This window comes from Carassius carassius, chromosome 22 (assembly GCF_963082965.1).
Source record: "Carassius carassius chromosome 22, fCarCar2.1, whole genome shotgun sequence".
Taxonomy (NCBI): Eukaryota; Metazoa; Chordata; class Actinopteri; order Cypriniformes; family Cyprinidae; genus Carassius; species Carassius carassius.
This window is the reverse complement of record NC_081776.1, coordinates 14,271,317-14,297,249: the sequence shown is the minus strand read 5'-3', so window position 1 is coordinate 14,297,249 and position 25,933 is coordinate 14,271,317. Positions and strand designations below refer to the sequence as shown.

Here is a 25,933-nt window from a genome sequence, read left to right as displayed (position 1 = left end):
GTTTAAAATGCGCTTGATTGGTTGGAAACCTTCTAATGTGTCTGTAATGTTTATGAATCTGTGTGATGAGTGTGTTATTGGAAATGAGTACATAGTGTCCCTTCTCTTAGTGATGAGAAGTTCCCTGATGTCCTGGGTCAGATTTGCCAACTGCATTTTCTTTACTTTGTTTTTTTTTTTTTTAGACCTTTAGACTAGATTATATTGTCCGCATTATTGTCCACATCCACTTTTATTATATATGCAATGAAGAGGAAATGCTCAGATCTGCAAACTAGCGCCGGGTAATACGCGAGATGCTTAGGATTTATTATTTTTATTTTTTTTTGGCAATGTAATAATTGACCAATATGGTGAATATTGTGCATGCTAAAATGGATTAAAGTTCACAAAAAATTCAGTAATTAAAGTCAACATTTACTCATCCTCATGTTGTTCTGGACACAAAAGACTTTCAAAAAATCTTCGAAACACAAATAAAAATATTGGTAATGAAACCTGTGCGATTTCTCCGAAGTTTATTCCACCAAAATGCTGTAAAACACTTTAAATAGTTAACGAAGATTATTTGCTTCAAAATGATTTAGTATGCTGGTTAATATTACTGTTGATGTATATAAACGGTTTAATCTAATTCTTTCTTGTGTTCATCTAGGAAATAACATTGTGTAATTGTGACACTGTGATTATTTAAAAGAGTTCAACTAAATGAAACCTCGCAAATCTACTTTGCAACGGTTGAACCAAAGCTCCCCTGATTGAAGAAAATAATTAAAAATACTCTTTTAGAGCAAATACTTAAATCTTGAGATATCAAACACTGTCAAAATGCTCCAAATATTGAAATTTTGTTTCAAGCTCTATGGCCCAGCTCAATTATTATTATTATTATTTTTTTTACAATAAGCGTCCATAATAACATTTGGTGAGTGAAGATAAGAGAATAAATGTGTGTGCTGTGATTATATCTGTAAGCCTACAACCTTGTTGATTTGCGTCCAGGATTCAAGCATCTGCAGATGTTCAAAAATAAAAGTGTCTCTAAACAAAATGGCATTTAGTGTCCTCTCTTTGGATTCTCTATTGTGGTCTCAAATATATCCAGTTAAGCTTAAGTCCACTAAAGGTAGATGTTTTGTACACTGAACCCATCTCTAATTAAACTCCTGCTCGGCAGACATATGAAAAAATTTTTTTTACTTAACTGCGGATTGAATTCTGCATGCATAGGTCTGTCTGCGAGAAATGAGATGCGGTACTATCATCATAGCATCAGCTGTAAGAGTAAAACCGAGAGTGGACTTGTGCACGTCTGAAACCCTCTATTTTTAGCAGTGCGTCACAGACCAGATCCTACACCGCATGGTGCTGACATTTTTGGTTACAAGGCAGATCGGCAGCTGTTTGGATGTATTTGGGGTGCTTTTGTGTATTGAAGTTCACCACTTGTTCCTTAAGAGCAGCTTAAGTGGTCTATTGTTGACTTAAGACTGGAATCCTTTTGAGTTTAATTGAACGTCGCTCATCTCCGTAGTTCTGCAGATTTTTTGTTTACTAACGGCAACACGACTGTCAGCTGAGGAATTCAGTTTGTGACCAAAGCATCATTATTATTGTTAGTTTGACATAAAGGGATAGTTTCACACCAAATTTAAATTACCCCATGATTAACTCGCCTTCAAGCCATTCTAGGTTAACATGACTTTCTTCTTTCAGATTTATTCAATCGGATACCTATTAAAAAGTTCCAGCAGTTCCAAGCTTTATAATGGCAGTGAATGGGGGTCAAGATTTTGAAGCAAAACAAAGTGCATTCGCCTGTATTCATCCCCTGGAGCCATGTGGAGCACTTTTTATGATGGATGGAGACACTTTATTTTGCTTCAAAATCTCAACCCCCATTCACTACCATTATAAAGCTTGGAAGAGCCAGGACATTTTTTTGTATTACTCTGATTGTACTCCTCTATAAAAATTCATATACATCTAGAATGGCTTGAGTAATGGTAATTTTCATTTTTGGGTGAACTATCCCTTTAAAATGTGGTCTTATTAGTAGAAATTCTGTAACATTTTGCTGGCAAAAATGGTGCTTTGCCAATAGTTTAGCAACGTATGAAGCGCAGCTCACACTGAAGTCACATTCAAACCAAAGCTTTCTGTTGGTCATCATACATACATAAATGCTTCTCTCCAGCTCTGTCAAAGAGGTTTAAATGGAGACTTGTTTAGTATTGAGCCATTATATGTCTGTGATCTCTGTACGTGACTGTCTGGGACCATCAGTGATAAGGGATTTGAATGTAATCCTTGCCATGATTACTAACATTAATAGTCAGATTAGCTCTCAAATGTCTCCTGAATGTGTAACCTGCTCCAACAGATAAAAAACAGACCTCATGTCTGTCTAGATCAGTTTGATGCCCACATACCAAATCTATCTTCATTACACACAGATGACGTTCTTAGAGCTACCCTGTGCATGTTCCGAAAGGAATTTACAGTGCTTTTTTCCCCTACATTTAACACAAGTGTAGACTCCAGAGACTCCAACATGGCGCTCAGAAGCACAATTACAGAATTAGTTTAGTCGTCCTTTTCTTTGGAGAGTAATTTCCCTTGTCTTCTAGCTCAAAGACCAGCTCTACATTCCCTGATGTGGTGGCAGCCTCTCACACCTGTCAGGCCTGAACAATTACAGCCATTAATATGCCAGATTGCCATTGTTGGGCTGTGGGAACTGCTGAGTTATAATAAACATGCTGTGTTTTAAAGGGCAGAGGGAATGCTTACTTGCAAATGACATGAGGCACTGGGCCAAATTTTGACGTCCCTAAAAAAAAATCTCCAGATTAATTGCGTTTTGTATCACTTTTCTAAGTTAATTATGTATAATGGCAGTAAAATACAATGAGGTCTTTTTCTTTTGCTAGTTGTTTTTAATGAATATTTTATAAAGACTCATTCCAAAAGAGTAGCTGGCGAGGAGCGATTATTGTCCCAGTGCAAATTTAATAAGAGGAGAGATGTCATTTTGATATCCTGATGAAGGCTGTGTACAAAAAAAACAAAAAAAGAGCCGTAAAAGGTTTTCAGAATCCTTGAAGCTAGCTGTTTGGACAGTCCTGGTTTACTCTACCTCTAGCATGACAAGGCCCTGATAAGAGCACAGAGGCCCACACGTTTCTACTACAGTACTGTAAACAGCCCAAATTTGGGCAAGGATTTCAACCAGATAGTCGTGTGCCCTGAACGTGAGGCTGGTTTGCGTGTTTCCCTCCTTGTCTAGGGTATTGTCATGGCAACCAGCTGTAAGACCGGGAGATTTTACGGGCAGCCGTTCAAGAGGGGAGCACACGGAGAACCGAGGTTAGACGCTAGTCAAGGTCACGGAGTTTAGACTGTGAGGTGTTCGAGTTTGACAGTGGGCACTGAAAGCCCCACTCAAAATATAAGATAATTATACAGGTCACATGATCGCCAAGACTGATGAACGTCGCTCATCTCCGATGGTGATTTAGGTGATTTAGCGGTAATCACGGAACCAGATTGACTAGATGCACATGATCATTTCGTTAGATATATCGCCCACTAGTGTTGGGCGATATGGCCATTTTTCATATTGTCATATCGTCAGCCCATGAGATCAACGATACACAGTATAATCGTGCATGGGTGGAACAAGAGAGAGACTCTTTGTTCTTGTCATATCATAACTATTTGGTGTTTTAAACCGCGCAGGTGTGCGCGAGAGAGACTATGGAATCACCAATAATCAAAAAAATATGCTTTCAAACATACTGATAAACTAACAGTTCATATATAGTCAGACGCAACTGCGCATCTGCGCACGGAAGTTATCAGTCTAAATCGTCCTGACTATCTTTATTTACAGACCTCCTTATTTCCCTCAAGGCATTTTGGTTACCTGATGATATAATGTGTCTTTGTTTAGAGGAATAGGTTCCCACTGATCTTAATCCAGAGTAAAATGCTAGCCTATATGTTGCATGAATACTATTTTGAAAGGGTCTATAATTTGAAAAAGTTTACTCTGAGAGATGCTAAATGGCTAGACAGTACCTTTTTTTTACTATGTTTATTGCTTTTATATTTACATGCAATTCAACAACACTAACATGCTATGTTAACACAAATTTATAACAAACACTTAAATACATAAAAAAACAAGGCGTGATAGTACTCTTGCTTAGATGTTAACTAATTTCTTCTGTTTTCCAGGCCTGCATAGATGATAATGTGGACATGGTGACCTTCCTGGTGGAGCATGGTGCCTGCATCAATCAGCCCGACAATGAAGGCTGGATTCCCCTTCACGCTGCTGCTTCCTGCGGATACCTCGACATCGCTGAGTAAGTCCCACTTCCCCACCACAGAGAACATAAGTGTTTCTTCATCTTCAGCCTGTTTTTATGTCCCAGGGTTTGATTCTATTTAACGAAAATAAATTTGAACTTCTTTCTCATATTATCACTTTAAAACCTTCTTTTATTTTTGCTACTTTTTGATTTACCTTTGGCCCAGACCTAGATGTAAAATGTAAAAATATGAAAAAAGCAAAACAAAGGAGTTTTAGTGCTGGATGATAAAACGTCCTCAGTAAAACAATAACAAGAGTTGTTATTATATATATATATATATATATATATATATATATATATATATATATATATATATATATATATATATATATATATATATATATATATATATATATATATATATATATATATATATATATATATATATATATATATATATATATATATATATATATATATATATATATATATATATATATATATATATATATATATATATATATATATATATATATATAAAAAGGCTATTTTTACAAATGATATGAATTTTCATGCTCATTTTAAAAATAGAAATGCCATAGGCTCTTACAGCCTTGTGAGCAGTTGATAATAGACGGACTGTTATGTTAATAAGTTCCGTCATTCGGTTATGTCATATTAATGTGTTTCAGCAATCATAAAACCATCAATTGGCTTGGGTTAGGATAGACCTTTCTCTAATGAATTAAACCAGTTCATCATACAGATTGAAAGCCTGAACAGTCTCTCCCTCTCTCTCATTTTATGGGTGTGTGTTTATGCGTGCGTGGGTGCATGCGTGGGTGCATGCGTGGGTGCATGCGCGGGTGCATGCGCGGGAGGGGGGCGATTATCAACTACTAATCAAATAATACACAGCAATTATCGATGATTATTTTTGCTTAAAATGCACATCCCTATTATTAATACTGCAGCCTGCACTGCAAACTGTGTGTGCTTAGGACACACGTCAAAATCAGGTGGCACAGCTGTTTTATACATTGATAGTAATTAGAAATGTTACTTCAGCACCAAATCAATCAGTCAGATTTGTTTCTGAAATCTGGAATAATGTCTGTTGAAAATTCTGTATTTGCATCACATTAATAAATTAAATTTTTAAATATATTTAAATACTTTTTTTTAATTTTTTTTATTAATATTTCCCAATATTACAGCGTCGGTCAGCAGAAGAGATTTTCTTTCAAAAACATAAAAAAAAAACACTAATCTCAACACTTAAAATAGTAGTGCATGTACACAGTTGGAAAATGTTAGTAGACAAATCAAATAAACTAGTGACAGCGTTGAAGAAACACTTAACTTGTGAGGTTTTCAGCCAAAGCCTGTGATATAACATATATTAATGCTTATTACATGTTTAGTTTCCTCTCTCCCTCATGGCTGATCTGTTGATAGGGTGTTTTGCCAGCTATATGTTACCTTGTTAAAAGGTCAGCCCAGGTTCCAAGCCCCAAGTGACCTCTGTTCCCACACTGGATGGATTAGCACCTATCCTGTGCTGAAATCATAGCTGTGCTGCATATGCTTTAACACTCTGACACTTAGCTTGAAGGGAATCCAAAGTTCCACTTATTAATGAGTCATTCTTCCTGTACTAAGAATTGATAAACATTTCCTCTTCTATGAATTGCTGATGAATTTGGCTGTTTGAAGCACTGTTTCATAACCTAGTGAGCTGTGTCGCTGCCTACATATACAGCGGCCTTCTGAGGTAACCTCCTGACCTTCATAAAACCTTAAAAGTGACCAGTTTGGAACCCTCTATATGGACAGGACCTCTGTAGGCCACACAAATAACGCTGAACATTAGAATTTTTTTCTGTACTTTTCAGCATTGAATAAATTTTCATAATCAATATTTTTGCTTCCCCGTCCTCCATTTTGAATCTGTGGGGGGTGTTTTTTCCACTTAGCCTTTTGCTGTGCATTCTGGGATAGCAATGTGATTTTATAAAGTCACGTCAACCATGATAACTTGTCATGGACAATTCTTGATTGGAGTTTTTTAGAGACTTTGTTGCGTTGTTGGCAGTGTCACTCTTGTATATGCTGTGGGTGTTTTTAATATTGAATTTCACGTTTGAGCTATATTGGAGGCTCGAGATCTTTGTAGTGAACACAGCACTCTAGAGAAAATATCAGCTGACTTTTAAATAGGGCAAACAGTAAAACGGAACAAGCTTGCTTTTGTCCTGAATATTGCGAGAACTCTGACCTGTTTAGTGTCTGTTGATAGGACTAACATTTCCAGAATCTGAAATAGGAATTGTGTACAAAATGGCAAAAGAGAGTAACACAAGCCTAATGACTCAAATATACAAATTAGGCACAAATATACAGATTGAACATAATCGATCACATGTAAATGAACACTTTCCAAATTTTCTTCTTGAAAACCATATTAAAATAGCTTATTTTACACCCTAGGCCTAAGGTGCGGTCACAATCGTGAAAGTTCACAGGCAAAAATGGACCATTGTCTTTTGTCAATACTGTAGCAAGGTATAAAGCACAGCGCACACAGAAGTCACTGCCAAACCGAGCAGCTTTCTGTTGGTCACTGCGTCAAATCTGCCTGACCAACTTCCACCCATTGCTAAATCTGTGAGGGAATATTCTTTTTCAAAATAACTATTGCCTGCAAAGATTCGCAGAACAATGATAAATGTGTCCCCACCCTTAAAATATGTAAATTAAGGATGGGTCAGGGTGAGTAGTTGAGTTGAGAATAACCGAATAGTCAATTATGATTTTTTGTTTTGTTTCGCACTTGGCTTGTATAAATTTTTTTTTTTTTTTTTTTTTTTTTTTACAAATGTTTTACGTCAAATACTGACTGCCCTGCAATACGTTTAATTGTGATTGACGGCGAATACATCAGTTTTGCCTCTTTAATAATCTCAGCAAAGCATTGCCGATGATCAGTTTCAAAGAAGATGCTAAGTTTTTGAAGAACAGTAAGGTCGAGGGCTGTTCCAGAAAAAAAAAAAATGCAATTTGCTCTTCAAAAGTTACCCAAATTCTTTCCCTGCAGCCAAGAGGAGTTTTATTTCTAAGAAGAAACTACTAGTTTAGCTGCTCTTAATATGTAAGGTGATCCAGATTGTAGTAAGGGCAGGTCTGTGTAGCCTTGTTTCCTAGTGCTGCGGTTCTTGAATCTGACACATGAGCAGAGAGGTTATTGAGGGCAGTGTGTTGATCACGCCAAGGTCAATGCTGAAACGATCTTTCAGACAAGAGACGGCCACTCCTTCATTAACTCTCAGGCCTATGTACTCAGTGACATGAATCCACGCTGTTAACCAGTAACTGGTGGAGGACCACTTCACTGAATTTTGATTAAGATGCAAATCAACACTTGAGGTTTCTGTGAAGGGAGTCCCGTAAAATGAGGCCCCGTTCCATTTCTTCGTCATTTCACTTCCAAATATTCCGGATGTATTAGTGTCTCTACCAATCTCACACTTTGTCATGTCTTTGCAGGTATCTTATCAGTCAAGGTGCAAACGTTGGCGTAGTAAACAGCGAGGGAGAAACGCCATTGGATATCGCAGAGGAGGAGGCCATGGAGGAGCTTTTGCAAAACGAGATCAACCGGCAAGGTACTGCTGCCTCTCCTTGACACACATTGCACATGCACTCCAACCTTCATCTCTCTCATGACAATGATTTGCAAGGGTGTACAAGGCTTAGTTTCATGTCCACGTCATGCTGTGGTTGAGATCATTGCTTTCTGACGATTCTGAAGCAGAGTTCTTCAAATTATTTGCCTTGCTTGGATGGCCAGTGGTGATATTTGCATCATGCTCAACTTTCCCAGCTGCTGTGTGCTCGAGTTGAGGCTGCAAGTCTTGGCAGGACTCCAGCGGGTGCACTGACTCAGAATTAATATTAGAGCCATGCTCAGCCGGTAGCTTAACACACAACACCCTTTCTCCTGTGTCCACTCTTAACTTGCTTGTTGACCTGGCTGGGTACTTGACGTCCGAGGTATATCATGCGTGTGCAAAGTCATAAAGGATTTAGGGAGGTCTGTGTGGCCGGCTGTAGTGAGGTCCCTTACATAATGGAGAAACATGATCCGTTTTAGCTGATGCCCATTTTAAATGATCCTAAACTAGATGGAATTGTTTTTCTATTTTTTGGCCTTTGCCATACTTGAAGATGAAACAGAGCCCAGCTGAGGCTCCAGGCTACCTAATTTTTGAAGAATTGAAGGGTTAGCCCATGATTTATTCACCCTCAAGCTAGTGTTGTCACGGTACCAAAATTTCAGTATTCAGTACCGATACCAGTGAAAATCCACGGTTCTCGGTACCAATTTTGGTACCAAAGCAAAACACAAAAATATTCTAATAAAAAAAAAAAAAAAAACATTTTATCACTAAAAATACAACCAATGCCATTCTTTATACTTATTTACAATTATGTTTCAAGTTTTTCTACAAGTAATATAATTATGAAAAACAGTAAACAAGTTTCACCCAAATTTAATTTGTCTATTAATGAAATTTAAACATTTTTTTTAATAAATAAAGGGGCTTTGATATTAAAATTTAAACATGGAAGAAATATTGTGTGAATTATTTCTTTAAAAAATAAAGCTTTATAAATTTTTTCAACAGTAGTAGCAGTATCACATACATTCTACTAAATTATAGTAATATTTCTAGCACAATGCCTTTAAAAATTAACCCTTATTTTGATGGGCTACTTTTATTTAGACACTGGTTTTACTCAAATGAAATGGTAAAATGCTTGTGAAGTGACTCAGAACAGTTCTGGTGATGTAGTTTATGTATTTATGTCCTCATTGAGACGGCAGATGCTGAAATTACTGCAAGTTTCACGCTCAGTCTATGTAGTAAACAAACCCGCACGTCTCTGCCATTCATTCATTCACACAGAGACGCGCAGAACATGCAGGATTCATATTTCAACCATCTTTTGCGGCTTAACATTTAAAGAATGGTCCATACGGAGATTTGATTTGATTAATTTATGCTAACTTTGACAAATTCCGTGATTGTCCATATTAAAATGTAAGTTTCATTATCATGACTGGATTTTGAGATTCCGTCTGCGTTTTCTGCTTCGCGGAAATCATAGCGCTGTGTGCGTCAAGAACCGGGATGAGCGGGGCCTCGGTACCACCGGTACTTAAAGAAACCTGGTACCGTCACATTTTCATTTTTTTAGTACCGACTTGGTACTGAAGTACCGGGTCTTTTGACAACACTACCTCAAGCCATCCTGGGTGAGAGATGGCCACTCCTTCCTAACTCTCAAGCCTGTGAACTCAGTGACTACTTCATTGAATTTTGATTAAGATACAAATCACCATAATAAAAGTTTATCCACGTGGCTCTGGGGGTTAATAAAGGCCTTCTAAAGTGAATAAATGAGTTTGTGAAAGAAAAATATCCATATTTAAAACTTTATAAACTGTAATCTCTATATTCTGCTGACTGGCAGACATTCGCGTCAAGCCGGATGACCTAGGACGTAGGCTTAGCGTATGCTCCAGTGAGAAGTGACAAGCACGGAAGCACAGAGCAGAGAGCAAAACAAAACTCTGGGCACAATTAAGAATAATGTTGGAGGATTTCGATATAAGACAAGAGGAGACTGGGTTTCCCTTCATGTAAACAAAAATTGGTTCTCGCGAGACTAGCATATTCTCACTGGAGCTTACGCTACACCTACATCATCCGCCGGATTGGCACTCTCTCGTGAACGCACGTGGATTTCAAAACTGAGCCCCATTTACTGCCATTATAAAGATTAAAAGAGCCAGATCATTTTTAGTATAACTCTGGTGGTATTCATCTGAAAGAAGAAAGTCAAATAGACCGGGTCTTTTAATTTGACATTGTGAAAGGCTACACCTGAGCGCACACAGCTCACACGCTTACATTTTCACTGTGTGCTGTATGTAAAATGAGGGTTACCCTGGCTTCATTTGAAAAATATGATTCCCAATGCACACAAACTTCCAAGAATACTGAGTGCTCAGTTGATTACAGTGTTTACTTCCTTTAGAACTATATTTTTATTAAATATTGATTTATTTGTGAAAAAATCTCTGTCATCTAAAGTATAAGTATGTTTATTTATCACAATTGTCCCGATTTCAAATCCAGGCATTTCAGAAGGATAGAAAAGAATAATTTACACAGGAATAATTCATAGTTCGCTTTGAGTTTGTTTTTGTTATGGAGTAACATCTCATATGTGTAAAAATATATGTTTCTTCATTTCATGACCCTTTAACACACAGTGAAGCTGTTTTGCCCCTCAGACATGTGGTACAATTTTACATATAGAAACAAAAAAGGAAGAAAAAGAAGAAATTTAATGAGTTTAGAATGAATCGGGAGCGATTAATTCGTTGATATTGGGCCATTTTCGGACTATCACTTAAGCTGATGAGCATGCAATTTGACCAGTTATTAGAACTGACTTCATTGGTTCCAGAATCTAAAAACAGCCCAGAGTCAGTTTTGATTAGATATTGGTATTGGCCATTTGAAAATTTCGTATTGGCTGACCAAGGCATACAAATTATTTTTTTTCTCTCTTTATTTTGTGAAGAATCCCATGTCTTCCTCAGCCTTTGTGGCTTTGGCTAACCGTAAGTCCACAGTAGCTGCTGAAACGTGAGCCTCAGATTGGTTTTGCGGCAAGACAATTCTCAGAGAGCACAAACTGAGCTTGTGCTCATCCTTTATCGCTCCTAACAGCTCAACATGCGGCATGAATTTGTTGATAATTGCTCTGCCCTGCTGTAAACATGCTGCACTCTTTAAGAGCATGTTATATAACCTTGCAATTCAGCCCACGCTTATGGCCATCCAGTGTGGCCCAGCCAATGGCAGCTGTCAGCTTTCGTATGAGAGTTGAAGGACACTCTTCAGCTTTGGAGAAGTGTCACCGTGTGTGATAGACCTCAGCAGACGTCTGCCACACAATTCCCCCTCTGCAACCATAGGACTTCAGAGATCACATTGCTGGTGAACCCTAATGTTTGAACGGCTGAAATGGAATGTCCTTTTCTTTCTGACTAAAGATGCTTGCTGTTCGTTGGTCAGGCTAGAACAGGAGCCCACGCATTATTCCATGTATTGTATTATAAGACCCTGCACTATTCTCAGCTCAGAGATGGCTTTATGTAAGAGTGAGTGTTGTATAATACCTTCAGTCTCTTCTAATGTGATTGTCTTTTTTTCCCACTTCCTGTCTGCTTTTGAACAAGACCCCAGTCAATAAAGGTTAAACTTAAGCAGAGACCCCAACCACCACCCCCTCAGCAGGGTCATCCTTCAGACCTATTAGCAGTTGCTCATTTCCACAGGGATCAGGTGAGACGGAGAGCCTCTCCTATTCAACGCAACAGATTTTTCCAGCTCTTGTTGTTCGGAAAATCATACGTCGGAGGCACTAAGTCCATCATGGTTGGTGACATAATCTATCTGACAAAAACGGACTTTTTGGATCAAAAGGATTAATGTACCTTATGTAAAAGAGCCCTAAAGGCTCCAATATACTCTGAGAAGTTATTTGCAGCGGTTTACTTTTAGCAAACATTTCAACGCTATCAATTAGAATGACAATACTACGGACCAATTTGTTAGTTTACCAGCTAGAGCGAAATTTTCTGTAAAATCGTTTTTCGAACTCCCAATGCGAATGCCAAATTGACTTTGTTTTGGTCTTTTGTTCAAAATTATGTCACACCAGTTTGTTTCTCGATATCGCTTCAAGTATATCAGGGTTTTACTGAACTGACCTGAAGGGATTGCTTTAGTTGTAAAACCCAGCTCCTGTCCACTGCTTTTGACTGTTTAGTGCTCTTGTGGAGGTCAGTTTGTCTCTTGTTTTTTAAACAAAGGTTTAAAGGTTTGTTTTAACCTAACCTCTTACGTGGCATCAAATACAAATCTCTCAAGAATTTTGGAGAATTACTGTCCATCACCCATTTAGACCAGAAAAGACTATGATATTCAGGCTTCACTTATGTCTTCCCACGATTGGAATTTTCTTGCAACATAGAACAGCTCTGTCATGGAATTTGCTCAGGAATTCCTACAGATCTCTGTCCCATGGCCCCATCTTTTTTTCACTTCATTCCAACTCTTTGGTCAGATATGGGCCCCATCTCTTCAACTAAACGGATCAAAATCTGTCACTTTAATCGCATCGCTTGACTTCTCCTAACAGCCACACCTGCCGGCCATTCAGTCAGGCTTGTAGCCATATAAGGGATGTGGCATGATACTCACGCTGTTCGTTCGTAATCTGAGATGCCTCCTTTTACATTCATTTATTCTGACAAAAATGAAAGGTCAACTAGCTGTCAGCTATATTTCTGTATATACATATAAAGCACTGATCTTGTTTTGCTTTTGCACTCAGTGGAGATGTTGCTAAGCATTTAGAGACATGATAAATGGTTGCTTACTTCAAAGTTACATGCTGCAAAGTTTCTATTGTTGTTTCCTGTTTAGCGTAATGCTGTCAGTAAATGTCAGGTTATATAGACTAGAGGCACAGTGACCCATTTGGCAATCCTCCAGTGTGGACTTGTTTACATGTTGTGATTTTGGAACAATAAAATAATTCAAGTATGCATAGAATAATTTTTTGCACACTTGAATGTTAAATGATTATATCAAATTAAACCCTAGAATGCGAACTTCCTGGAAGTTTAAAGAATGTGTCTCTTATTTTGAATGCACTGTATATCAGATAGTAGTCAATAAAAGCTGTTTATTCAACTTTTTTGTATTTTAATTTTTATTAAATATTGAATTTTTAAACGGAATGGGCAAAATTTTGTTCTCACAAACTTAACCTTTGACACCATTTAGAGTAGACACACTAGTCATTCCTGAAACTGTTTACCTTGTTACACTGTAGTCAACCTCTGTGGTTGTTAATTGGATTTCAGCATTCTTATCCTATCAAAAAAACCTTTTTACCATGCCGAGGTGCAATATATTTTGCATTTGCGTATAGTTAGCCTTCTTGAATGTCCTACAGTTTGGGCAGGTTAAGTGTATGTACTAATCCTAAAGATCATCTTGCTCCAGGCGTGGATATCGAGTCGGCCAGGAAAGAGGAGGAGCGGATCATGCTAAGGGATGCACGACAGTGGCTTAACAGCGGCCAGATCAACGACGTCCGACACACCAAGTCTGGGGGGACCGCACTACACGTCGCTGCCGCCAAGGGATACACTGAGGTTATAAAGTAAGTTTGCTTGCCTTCAAAAGAAAGATTTTGCCTGTGATAATGTTTTTTATATTTTTTTGTTTGTTTTTTGTTTTTGCCAAAAAAAGTGAGATTTAGCAGCTAGTGGAGGTAGAAACAAATGAATCTTTGGTACTGCAGGTGTAGAGGCTTTATTGCTTTACTTGGGTCATCCCATACTTCTCCTTTCAACTCTTTCAGTATCCCAAGGGTCTTGTACGCAGGGCGAGACAGTTTGTAACCTGTTTATCTGTCTCCATTACAGTAGATTATCGTGAGCTGTTGAACAAACACAGCTCAGGACGTGTGTCAGGATTTAGGCAGCGTCTCTGTTTATGGTGCCTGTGGATGTCAGAGTTGAATGACTGTGACAACTGCTCCATCTGCCGCTGCACCAAAACAAGAGGATTGTAACCGGATAGACTGCTTTTTTGGGTGTGGAATCTCAGAAACCTTCACATCTAATGCATATTTCTATGTGTGACCACTGACGTCTAACTGTTGGCATGCATAACCTGCCTTCTAGGCAATAGAAAAATGAGCCCATTGGTCCACGCAATATCCCAGGCCTTTGGCAAATGAGGCCAAGCTTAGATTGCAGCACCAAAATCCAAGAAACCCAGATTTGTCTAATCTCATCATGCTATTTCTGTTGCTCTGACTGTTCGCAGGCTTTTAATCCAAGCAGGGTATGATATAAATATTAAAGACTACGATGGCTGGTCTCCGCTCCACGCTGCTGCACATTGGGGCAAAGAAGAGGCCTGCCGGATACTAGTAGAGCATTTGTGCGATATGGACATGGTCAATAAAGTGGTATGGGATTTATGGTTCTGTCTGTGCTTCTAGCTTCTGTGTAGTCGTCTTCAAAGGCTTTGAATTGAACCCTTACGATGTCAAGTTTTGCTCCTCAGGGTCAGACGGCGTTTGACGTAGCCGATGAAGATATCTTGGGATATTTAGAAGAGCTGCAAAAGAAACAGAATCTGGTAATTTCTCACTTCTGGTATCGGATCTTCAATTGTAAATATAATTTGGCTTTGTTGTGAGCCTTGTCTGTGTTTGTTTCAGCTTCTGAGTGAAAAGAAGGATGTTAAGAAGTCTCCTTTAATAGAAACGACGACTACTGGGGACAATAATCAATCTGTGAAACCACTGAAGAGGTAAATGGCTCCTGCTCACTAGAGAGAAACCACTATAATGGGATTGATTTACTGTTTACTCGATGTCTTGACTTTACCGTGCACCTGAGTTTTCTAGGGGTGTTTTCACACTAGAGCTTTTGGTGTGGAAACAAATATGTTTGCAATCAGAGTTTGGTTGATGAAAATGGTTTTTCCAAACTCAGGTGTGCAGCAGAGTTCAGCTCTGGTTCTTAATCCATTTTAAATGGCAAAACCGAACTGCTATTGAATGCCAAACCAAGCTGTGCATTTGTGCTTTAGTAAAGAAACGCTTCTACTGGAGCCAGAGAAGACTGTCCCACGAATCGAGACTCTGGAGCCAGAGAAGGTGGATGAAGAAGAGGGCGAGGGGAAGAAGGATGAGTCTAGCTGCTCTAGTGAAGAAGAGGAGGAGGAAGACTCAGAGTCTGAGAACGAAGCAGGTACCTGTTTGAAACATTGTCCGCCACCTACACCTACAGGCTTTGTGGTAAACTGTAAGGTCTTTTTTTTTTCAGACAAGACCAAGTCTTCTGTTCCGACGACCATTTCCAACAGTACACCTGCACCTGTGCCTGCTGGTATCACAGTCACGTCCCCAACTACCCCAAGCAACCAGGTGACCACCCCAACCTCACCTACCAGAAAGGTACATACTCCCTTCTTGAGGGTGCTGTCCACCTTTCCCTCCACTCAGACTTCTCCTTGGCAATATCATTCATTCTCTATGTCTATGTGAAGGAGTTACATATTCATAGTGTTACCTGGCATCAGCGCAGCGCGGTCGCGAAATACTAAAAAGTCAGCTGATTTACGTCTTATACAGGAATGTCAGTGTGCAGTGAATTCTGGGACTGTGCACTTGACAGGAGAGAACATGTCTTCCACGCGTCTTTACCTCGTACCTGCTGCCCTCTGCTGGACAGTAAAGGAATTTAATCAGTTTCAGGCTTTCATCAGGCAACACCATTCGTAAGAAAATGCTGTTGTTCAAAACAAACCTGATTTCACTTTAGCCACATTTATTGTAACTTAATGTAATTAAATTATGCATTTTTTTAAATATAGTTTTTTAATTGATCCTAAAAATTTTCATATAAATTAATTATTAAAGTTGAATATTTTTTGTTAATTTGAACTTGGCTTCATTTAATGCGATTAGAAATGTCGATTGAATTTTAATGACTTTTCAGTTTCATCATAAACATTGTTTATCAACTATTTACAACACCTTAACTTGTTTATATATATGTGTGTGTGTGTGTGTGTGTATATATATTTTATATATACTAGAGGAAGTATTTTTATAGTGATGTTTTTATGCCATCTCAAGCTGATTTCGATCCTTTTTAGACCATTTTAAACCAAAAAATAAAATAAAAATTAACTTAAGATACATTTATGTCCCAGATATGTGCAGTAAAAATGATTTTAAATGCACATAATACATTGGTTGCTAGACTTCTAGACCGGTGTGATATAAATCATTATTCTTTGTTTGTAAATGTTTATTTTTTTATCATGTAATTTTGTTTATTGTATTGTTCTCCAAGACAAATGCTGCATAAAAAAAATCTGCTTTTAATTGCATCTTAAATTTAAGCTTGCCTTCTAAATGGCAGGAGCTCTCAAAACGTTGTATGCTGTGACTGGGCTTTCATTTGATCATTCTCTTTGCTGTCCCTTTTTCTCTGTTACTCGTGCATCACTGCTTTTTGATTTATGTCATTCAGGGTTTCTTTCCTCCTTTTTCTGGCTTTTTCTTTACACGCATCTGTTTTTCTCTCTCTACTCATCTTTGCTGTTGTCTTGGCTGGCTTTAGTCTGATAACATTACTGCCCTTGTGCCTGGGGGGGAGCCAGGCTGTCCTGCATTGTGGCGTCAAGGCTTGCGCAAAACTGGCATTTCACTTGTGCCCAAAAAAGCGATGGTGAGGCCTCGGTGTGTTCAGCATTGTGATTCCCGCCCTCCCTCTATGTTCCCCCACGTGACCACATCCCTAACCAATCAGATAACCGCCTATTCCAAGACCATTTCCTTATCCTGTCAACTGGCTCACTGCATGGTGTTGTGGTTTTCAGTCGCAGGTGTGATGACGTGCTGCTTTGGGTTGAACATCATTATTATATAGTTTTATACTTGAATGTGGTGGACTAAATATGACTGGGTGACTTCAATGCTGTGTGTACTTTGATAAGGGTGACTTCATTTACCATTGACTCTAAACCCTAACAGGTCACCAGGATGCTGACGAGTTAGCAAAAACTAACATCTTGATTGAAATTGGGCATGTTTGGTTTTTTCATCTGTTGTTATTCGGTATGCTTACTATCCTACGCTATGTTTACACGACAACGATGTTGTCAAAAACAGAAAAGATTTTCTGTTGTGTTTTTACAAAGTTTCACATATACACAACGTTTTTCAAAACGATTATTGTTTACACATATTCGCAAAAAAAGGCCGAATACGCTGTATTACGTATGCCAGGCCAGTAGTTGGCACTGTCACCTTGTTAATAAACAGTACCTGTAGGGAAGTGACGATTATATGATGTATAAGATGCGTCTCCACTGTTGGTTGTAACATTGAAGTAAATCCACACTTTGCTGAAGAAGCATCAACAAACTCTGTTGTATATGTTTGTTCTTGCTTGCTTTTAAAAATCGGCACGAACTGCGGATGTCTAAATACCTAACGCGTACTACGCACATGCATGACGTCACCATTTTCAAAGATTCCTGTATTGTGTGTTAACAAGGAAACGACACAGGTGGCGTTTTCAAGAATTTTAGAAACTTTGAAGCCCATTTTCAAAAATATGCGTTTTCATTCGCCAAAAACGCTGTTTATCAGCATTAGGGCTGGCCGTTGATTGATTGTTTGATTTATTAAAATTGGTATTTATTTATTTGTTTATTATTAAAATGTTATTATTTTTGTAATGGCTATTGATTTTTTATTTTTTTTTTAATGTTGGTTTTATTTATAAAATACTGAATGGTCACGCTTTAATTTGGGGACTAATTTTCACTAATAACTAACTATTAACTACGACTTTTGCCTCAATAAATGCTGCTTATTAAAAGTTAGTAAGGTAATAGTTTAGTTTAGGTATTGGGTAGGATTAAGCTGTCTTAAATATGTTCATGCAACATATTGGCTGTTTGTTAGTTCGCATAAAGCAAATATGTTAATAATATGCAAGCTAATAAGAAACTAGTTAATAGTGTGAATTGGTCCCTAAACTATTTTATGTATTTAAATATTTGTATTTAATAATTTTTTTGTTTACTTCTATATATATATATATATATATATATATATATATATATATATATATATATATATATATATATATATATATATATATATAATATTTTTTATAAAATATTGTATTTGTTTAAAATACTTTATTTTAACTTCATTTTTTAATAAAAAAATATAATTGTGTATTTATTATTATTTCTATTATTTTATTATTATTTTTTTTTTTTTACAAATATTGACTATTTACAATATACTATATTATTTTGTTGGCCATTTAAAATTAAACATCATTGTGTGTTTTTTTATTTATTTAAATATTATTATTTTTTTGGCTATTGCATTTTCTGAAGATCGAGGTAGTAGATTTCAGTTCAGAGCATATACATAAATATTGAAATATATAAAAAATATCAAATTAAAATATCAATTAAATATCAAAAAGTCGCCCAGCCCTACAGACCAACGCTCCAATATGTATGCCCTGCTAAGACCATGAACAACCCTTAATGTTGTTTTTCAATGTGTGCTCTCTGTGGTCTAGAAAACACCATCACTGCACAAGTGTATGCTCTAGATCAGTGGTTCTCAACCTTTTTTTCCAGCGGGCCGCACTATGGTCTCGCGGGCCACACGCATATAATTTACATATTACGTCACCAATACAAACCAACCTGATTTATAATATTATAGCCTAAATATTATGATATCTAATCTATTACATTCACTGAAATAAATAAGTAATTCTACTCCCCATAAATCCCTGATGCTGTCGGGAGCTGATATTACGACTATTCTTGTTTGTACGTGTTCATTCGCTGGCATTTCTTTTTTTCTCCCTTAAAAACAAATTTGTCCATTCTGATGCTCAATTTTACCTTAACTAATGGCTGTTGATGACTATTTGAATTGAATTCTGCCAAAGTGCGCGCTTGTATGTGTTCGTTAATTGCGTAATGTTATGTGAGTAGGTCTGCTCATGTCTGAAAATAATATATGAAAAACAAAATAGTTTCACATAAAAACATTAGGATATAGCTTATATTTCATTAGTAGCCAAATTTTTTTAATGTAAAAAATAAAATTAATTGTAAAACTTCCTGTTTTTTTTAAATTCAGCATATGGCAGGCCGCATTTGACTTCGTGACGGGCCACATGCGGCCCGCGGGTTGAGAACCACTGCTCTAGATATTCCCATGATCAAAATATGATATGGTTGGAATGTGGGCTTCTTAGATGTTGACCTTCCCTAATTGGAAATTGCACAAAACAGTCTTGATATACTACATTGTTTCCCACTCCCTTCACTTTCTTTATCTGTTGTTTGTCCTCCTCAGGTGAGTACACCTCCAGGGAAGGTGTCTCCTAAAGAGGAGGACAGGAAGGATGAGTCTCCTGCATCATGGCGACTGGGCCTGCGGAAAACCGGCAGTTATGGAGCACTGGCAGAAATCAGCACAACTAAAGAGGCACAGAAAGAGAAGGACACAGCCGGGGTGATGCGCTCGGCCTCTTCTCCTCGCCTCTCATCCTCACTGGACAATAAGGACAAGGAAAAGGTCTACTGGAATTTAGTTGTTTAATTTGGGGTGAAATATTCCTCTAAACCTTTTAATTGGAAGAGTGGAGTTGTTTTACACTCGTTTGCAAATTTCCAAGTTTACTTGAACTGACACGTCCTTTTCATTTATTTGCACAGGAGAAGGAGAAGACCCGCCTGGCGTATGTTGCACCATCCATCCCAAGGAGACACGTTAGTACATCGGACATTGACGAGAAGGAAAACAGGTAAAGATGGGATGCATTTGTGAGAGCGCCTCCTACTGCTCCATGTTGTATGTTGCAGTCTCAGAAGCAAATGCTCAAGTGTAGCATGCTTTTATGCAAAACATTCATCTTGTACATGAGAAGACTCTCAAATGTCTTTTCTTAGCATTTCTTCAACTACCAAGAAGGATATTTTGATAGAAGCTAGTTTAGCAGTGTCATAGATTTATCTACAGTTGTTTTCTGGAATCGGAGGTGCTATTTTGTAGCGTTTGGTTCTCAGGGATTCGGCTGCTAGTCTGGTACGTAGTGGCTCGTACACCAGGAGACGCTGGGAGGAAGACCTGAAGAACAGCGACGGAACCACCTCACAAAACAGAACCTCCAGCTATCAGCGCAGGTTAGCTTTTATTCTAGCTCAGACTTTCAAACAGTCGCTGTTTCCTGCTGTTCTGATATGCTTCGAAGACCTTTATGTTGCTGTCAAGCTTTTATAGCGGCTTCTTTCAGCTTGAGTTTGCCTGTGATGCTTTGATTGTAATTCTAACCAGTTTTAATATTGCCATCCCATAACCACTGTAACTATTGTGGTTTAGATGCATGATCAAAACTATGTGAAAATGTCTTTTTTTTTTCTTTTTCATTTATAAAGGTTTCATGATTTTCGATCCGTTTTTAGAAATGGAATCGTACTTTCATTAAATCTCTTAAATTATAACTATGCATATGTTTAATTCATATTTAATGCATATACTTAATTCTAACTTTGATGGACATAAACAAACATTTAGTAAAATTCCCTCAAATTTCCCCCAGTTTGAAAACCCTGGTCTAAAGATCAAAGCACCCCAAACTATCCTAATGACCCAAGTGCTTGTGTGTCATTGTGTTACAACAAAATTAGCATGACTGCACTTGTGCCACCTGGTTTGGTTTCATACTCTGGTTAAAAAAAAAGCATGCTGCAGTTTTGTATAGCGTTCTTATGGTTTCTAGATTATAAGTCCGTTTCTATTTTTATGTCTAATGAAGTTATTAATGGTAATTTGATTTATACCTCAAAATATGACTTTATAAGGAACCGAGCACCCCACAAGCGAGTCAGTGCTTCATGCATATATGTAATGTTTTGTCTGTGTGTTCATGTTTGTCCGCCCCCTGCTAACTCACCTCTTCACCCTGCCACACCCACACGGCAGTACGTCTCACACGCTAGCGTTAGGCCGCACGTCTAGCTCTCGCGACCTGCCCGCCAAATCCTCCTCTGCCTCCAGCCTGGAACCTAACAACTCTAAAGCCTGGCAGCAGCCTTCCTCCTACTACCAGTCTAACAGCATTCACCGCAGGTACCTGCCCGAGCACCGCCCGGCAAACACACACACACACACACATACACACACACACACACACACACACACACACGCCATGTCCTCCATGTGTCTTTGTGTTCCCCACGCGTAGCTGCTTGCCATTCTTGCTTTCTATGGATTTATTTGCTTATGGGGTGTATAGTTATACAATATACTGTTATATTAAAATCGTCCAAGAATCTTTGGTTTTGTCTCTGTGTTGCTGTAGCGGGTCGTTTGGAAGGAGACAGGATGATGCTTTAAGTTCCAATTCTTCCTCCACCTCCACAACAACGACCTCCACCTCCTCTGTTACCTCACCCACTGGATATCGCAGCCTGCTGGCCAGGTTTGAACACACAGAGCCAATTAAACATCCAATCTAAACACTCAGAGTAGGTTCTGTTAGTGAACTATGTCGATGCATAACAGGTACTGGGCAGAAGAGAGTATGGAGAAGGAGAAGGAGAAGGAGAAGGCGAAAGAGAAAGAGAAAGAGTCGGCCACGGTCATCCCCACAATCAACAATGCAGCCACCACCACTACCACCTCCACTACTGGAACTGTGCTGGGCTCTGACGGACGAGAGAGACGCAGGTACACACACACACACACACACACACACACACACACACACACACACTGCAACATGTTATCACTGAGAGCATTTTTGCATCAATGTATTTTTAAACATTGATTTTCTTGATCAGGATTTCATTAAAGAGGCATGAAACCAACCAACTAGCTCCTATTTGATTTGATTTAAAGACAACCCCCCCCCAAAAATGCAATTTGCTTTGTGTGAAAATTGCTTTAAAACTCATTAAACTTTGGTAGGGCAATCTGGTTCTGTAACAAAGAAGTACACTCAAAAATGAAAAGTGTCATTATTTACTCACCCTCACATTATTCTAAATCCATTAGACTTCCGTTCATCTTCAGAACTCGATATTTTGAAAATTCTTTTAAAATATAGCTTTTGTCAATCCTTTGCAAGTCCATGCAACCAAAATGTTCCAAGTTTTACAAAGTTACCAAAGGACATCATCAAAGTAATCCAAATGATTTGAGTGCTTTAATCTAAGTCTTCTGAAAAGACCTGATCACTTCATTGTGAATAACGGTTTACATTTTTTCTTTTGTTTACATATAAATATTACATACATAGACTTTATGAAGTATGGAAAACAGAAGCTCAACAGTACTTCATTAACTCATTGGTTTGTGCACATCAAGCAAGCATGTTTGAAAAAGATTTTAGCTTTTGCAAATATACTTTGTCGTCTTTTTACAGTAGTATTATTAGGATAAGAGCAGCAGAGGACAAAAGATGTCTTTTTTTTTAGTAAGCAAATTTTTATTTAGATTCTACATGTCAACATTTAAATTAAATTTAAACAATTTTATGATGCCGCAGTTCCTAATAAAGTAAGAACGGTCTTGTTTATTCTCCAAAGCCTATTGTTGCTCTCATTAAAGCTGCCCCGAAGAGCCGTGTGTGACGACATTTCTTTGTGTTGTGTCAGTAGATCATACCTCACCCCTGTGCGTGACGAAGAGTCCGAGTCTCAGAGGAAAGCCAGATCCAGACAGGCACGGCAGTCCAGGAGGTCCACACAGGCGAGTCTAGACAATCATCCAAACACCTCTGCTGGAACTCTCTCTAGTAATAGACAGATCCACAGCGCTGTTTGCTTTATTATATCACTATTTGTTTGTGAGACTTTGTTGGTTCTTCGGTTTTAGGATATTCTTCCTGGAGTTTATATAAGATTTATTGATCTCTACATCAAATATATTGTTGCGGTTATAAAAATAATGATCCTTTGACCTTGTTTTTTTTTTTTTTCAGGGTGTGACCTTGACTGATCTCCAGGAGGCAGAGAAGACCATCGGTCGCAGTCGTCCCACGCGGCCTCGAGAAGAGGAGAAAGAAGAGAAGGAGAAACAGGACAAGGAGAAACAAGAAGAGAAGAAAGAGACGGAAACCAAGGAGGATGACTACAGGTCACGCTACCGCAGCTTTGAAGAGGTGAGGGAAAACTTCTTTCTTTCCCTGTTCACAGAGAATAGCGCAGTTTTTGGAATTCTAACTAGCAATCTAGGTTTTTAATGTCACATGAATTTCTTTTCTTTTCTTTTTTTCTTGTCCTCCAGAAGTACCGAAGCACGTCTTTGGCCTCGACCACCACGGCGTCCTCCACCCTGCCTTCCTCCTCGTCTAGCAGCTCGTCTTCTCTGTACAGCACCTCCTCTCTGAACCGGCCCAATAGCCTGAGCGGTCTCACTTCCTCCTACAGCCGCACCACACGCGACACTGAGAGAGGTACAGCACACAAACGTACTCAAGACTTAATATCCAGGTCCTCTTTCATCCAAACAACAGAATAGATTTTATTCATAAAACCGGTGAACTTGCCCGTTGATGGAAGTATTTCTTGTGACATGAAACTTGTACAGACAGTGTACAGCAGTGATTATATGTACTGTTCCCTCCAGTGCAAAATGCAATCTCTGTAGGGTCACTTTGAGTCGAGGGACATGGCACCGGAAGGAAAATGAGTAATAGGGCTTTGTGGTGCTACAGGAACTGCCATACAGACAGGAAATTCCTGTAGTACGGTTGCAGACTGACTAAGCCAAGATTCAGTCTTCATTCACGTGGAAGCTAACATTTAGTAAGAAGAGGATTGCTTTTCCATTGTTGATTTACAGAAACCCATTAAAATAAGAAACCTGTTTTGTTTTCTTAAAGGCTCATGTACACTACCGTTCAAAATTTCAGAATACTAGTATTAGATTTATTTTATTGTTTAGTAGGGATGTAACGATTAACGATTTAAGGATTTTTAATTGAAAATCGACTCTGTGACTATGTGGCCATTCAAATCAGTTGAAATGCTTAACAAATCACAATTCATTTAAGGGTAGGAGTTTATATCCATTTAAGTCTGATGGGAACTTACCGTCAGATGGTTCAGATGGTATTTTTTTTTCATCTTTCCTCTGTATAATATATATTTATGTTCATAAGCTGCTTTGTTTACAGTGGAAACCAAGGAAACGCTTTAAGCGCCACCTGCTGGCAGAGAATGAGCCTGCGTCTTGTTCAGCTTGTCTGCTGTTTCGTTTTCTCGCAGATATTTTTTATGTGAAGTTTAACAAAACTGAAGTCCGACCATTCTGTTTTTACTTAAAAATTATACAATCTTATTTAGCTTAAAAACTGCTCATGATGCATGTATGCAGCATCATTGTTTGGATAATGATTAAAATGCAATGGTTGCTTCTAATTTTAAATGCAAAAAGCACAGAGAAAGCCTTGATCTCGTTAATATGAAGAGATTTATTGTATTTGCGTTACTTATTTATTTGATTTGGGGCTTATTTTAAAATTTAAATTTCTAGTTTTGTTATTTAGTTATGGGGTGGTGTTGGCGCAGTGGATAAGACACATGTCTTTGGTGTGAGAGACCCGGGTTTCGAATCCACTGTGAGACACCAATGTGTCCCTGAGCAAGACCCTTATCCTCTAGTTGCTCCAGAGACGTGCAACCTCTGACGTATATAGCAATTGTAAGTCACTTTGGATAAAAGCGTCAGCTAAATGAATAAATGTAAATGTAAGCATTTACATTAGTTTAAATTGTGTCATTTAGCAGACGCTTTTATCCCAAGCGAATTACAAATAAGGACGATAATAAAAGCTATCGAAACTAACAAAAAAGCAATAATATGCAAGTAGATTATTAAAGTGTTATATTTTAATTACACAAAGAAATGTGCAGCATTTTGTCCAAGCGATAATAAAAGGACACAGTTAATTTATAATTTGTCTTAAATCTTATTTCGTAAAAAAAAAAGAGAAAAAAAATTATAATCGCAAATCGAATGGCAAATTGAATGGGGAGTGAACTGAATCGTTACATCCCTATTGAGTAGTGTTAATTCATTTTCTAAGAATAATTTTTATTCCATTAGCTCAGACAGAATTTCTTGCCTGGAGTCATATCCTTCCTATAAATAAAAAAGAGATTTCCACTAGTGGTTAGTGTATGTTCATAGTGTTCAATTGTACTCCTAAAGAACCACATGTCTGTCTTCTGACCAGAGTCTGATAGAAAAGATAAAGAAGATGACGCTGAAGACAAGTCTCAGCCACGCTCTATACGTGAGCGCAGACGACCTCGAGAGAAAAGACGTTCGACTGGAGTGTCCTTCTGGACCCAGGATGTAAGAAACTTTTGGGCGCTCACACAAACTCACTCTAGTGATACAAAAGACATCATGGAAGCTTTACAATCAGGCTCCAATTTGTCACCAGCCAGGATGGTTATAAATATATAAATGTTTCAGATTAATGCATGCCTCTACAGATCACTTACTTCTGATTGGGCAAGAAGAAAAGTTACCTGCCAGCTGGTCATTAACTCCATTTTATGTTCATGCCAAAGCGTTTGTGGATTTAGTGATTGGCAACTTTTGGACCCCGTTTTCTTTTATAGTTGGGATATAGTAGTAGTAGTAGCCCTTTATTGTCACTAGTCACAAGTACCATCAACCTGTCCATACATACACAACATACATACAATGGGGTAGACAGAACAGGAAGACAGGGAATTAATATAGTGGAATTTGAAATGTGTTTCTATGTTACAGAGTGACGAGAACGAGCCGGATCACCCTTCAGATGAAGAAGGCAGCACTAAAGGAGAGCCCCAGGTGAACATCATCTCATCTCTAATGCA

General features: G+C 38.1%; 1 protein-coding gene across 7 annotated transcripts in view; it reads left to right on the top strand.

Moving 5' to 3' along the window:
- LOC132099020 (protein phosphatase 1 regulatory subunit 12A) overlaps positions 1-25,933 on the top strand; it is a 64,015-nt gene that overhangs the window by 26,311 nt on the left and 11,771 nt on the right. For 2 of the 7 annotated variants that reach the window (XM_059505386.1, XM_059505383.1), the window contains exons 2-20: positions 4,243-4,373; positions 7,869-7,987; positions 13,478-13,637; positions 14,309-14,453; positions 14,552-14,626; positions 14,709-14,800; positions 15,083-15,243; positions 15,319-15,449; positions 19,407-19,628; positions 19,769-19,857; positions 20,120-20,236; positions 21,036-21,182; positions 21,415-21,534; positions 21,618-21,782; positions 22,715-22,805; positions 23,038-23,217; positions 23,343-23,511; positions 25,297-25,418; positions 25,845-25,907. In XM_059505386.1, coding sequence (XP_059361369.1) covers positions 4,243-4,373; positions 7,869-7,987; positions 13,478-13,637; positions 14,309-14,453; positions 14,552-14,626; positions 14,709-14,800; positions 15,083-15,243; positions 15,319-15,449; positions 19,407-19,628; positions 19,769-19,857; positions 20,120-20,236; positions 21,036-21,182; positions 21,415-21,534; positions 21,618-21,782; positions 22,715-22,805; positions 23,038-23,217; positions 23,343-23,511; positions 25,297-25,418; positions 25,845-25,907 — 2,499 coding nt within the window. Of the gene's footprint in view, positions 1-4,242; positions 4,374-7,868; positions 7,988-13,477; positions 13,638-14,308; positions 14,454-14,551; positions 14,627-14,708; positions 14,801-15,082; positions 15,244-15,318; positions 15,450-19,406; positions 19,629-19,768; positions 19,858-20,119; positions 20,237-21,035; positions 21,183-21,414; positions 21,535-21,617; positions 21,783-22,711; positions 22,806-23,037; positions 23,218-23,342; positions 23,512-25,296; positions 25,419-25,844; positions 25,908-25,933 lie in introns of all 7 variants that reach the window. The other 5 variants (XM_059505385.1, XM_059505382.1, XM_059505384.1 and 2 more) reach the window with 4 other exon arrangements.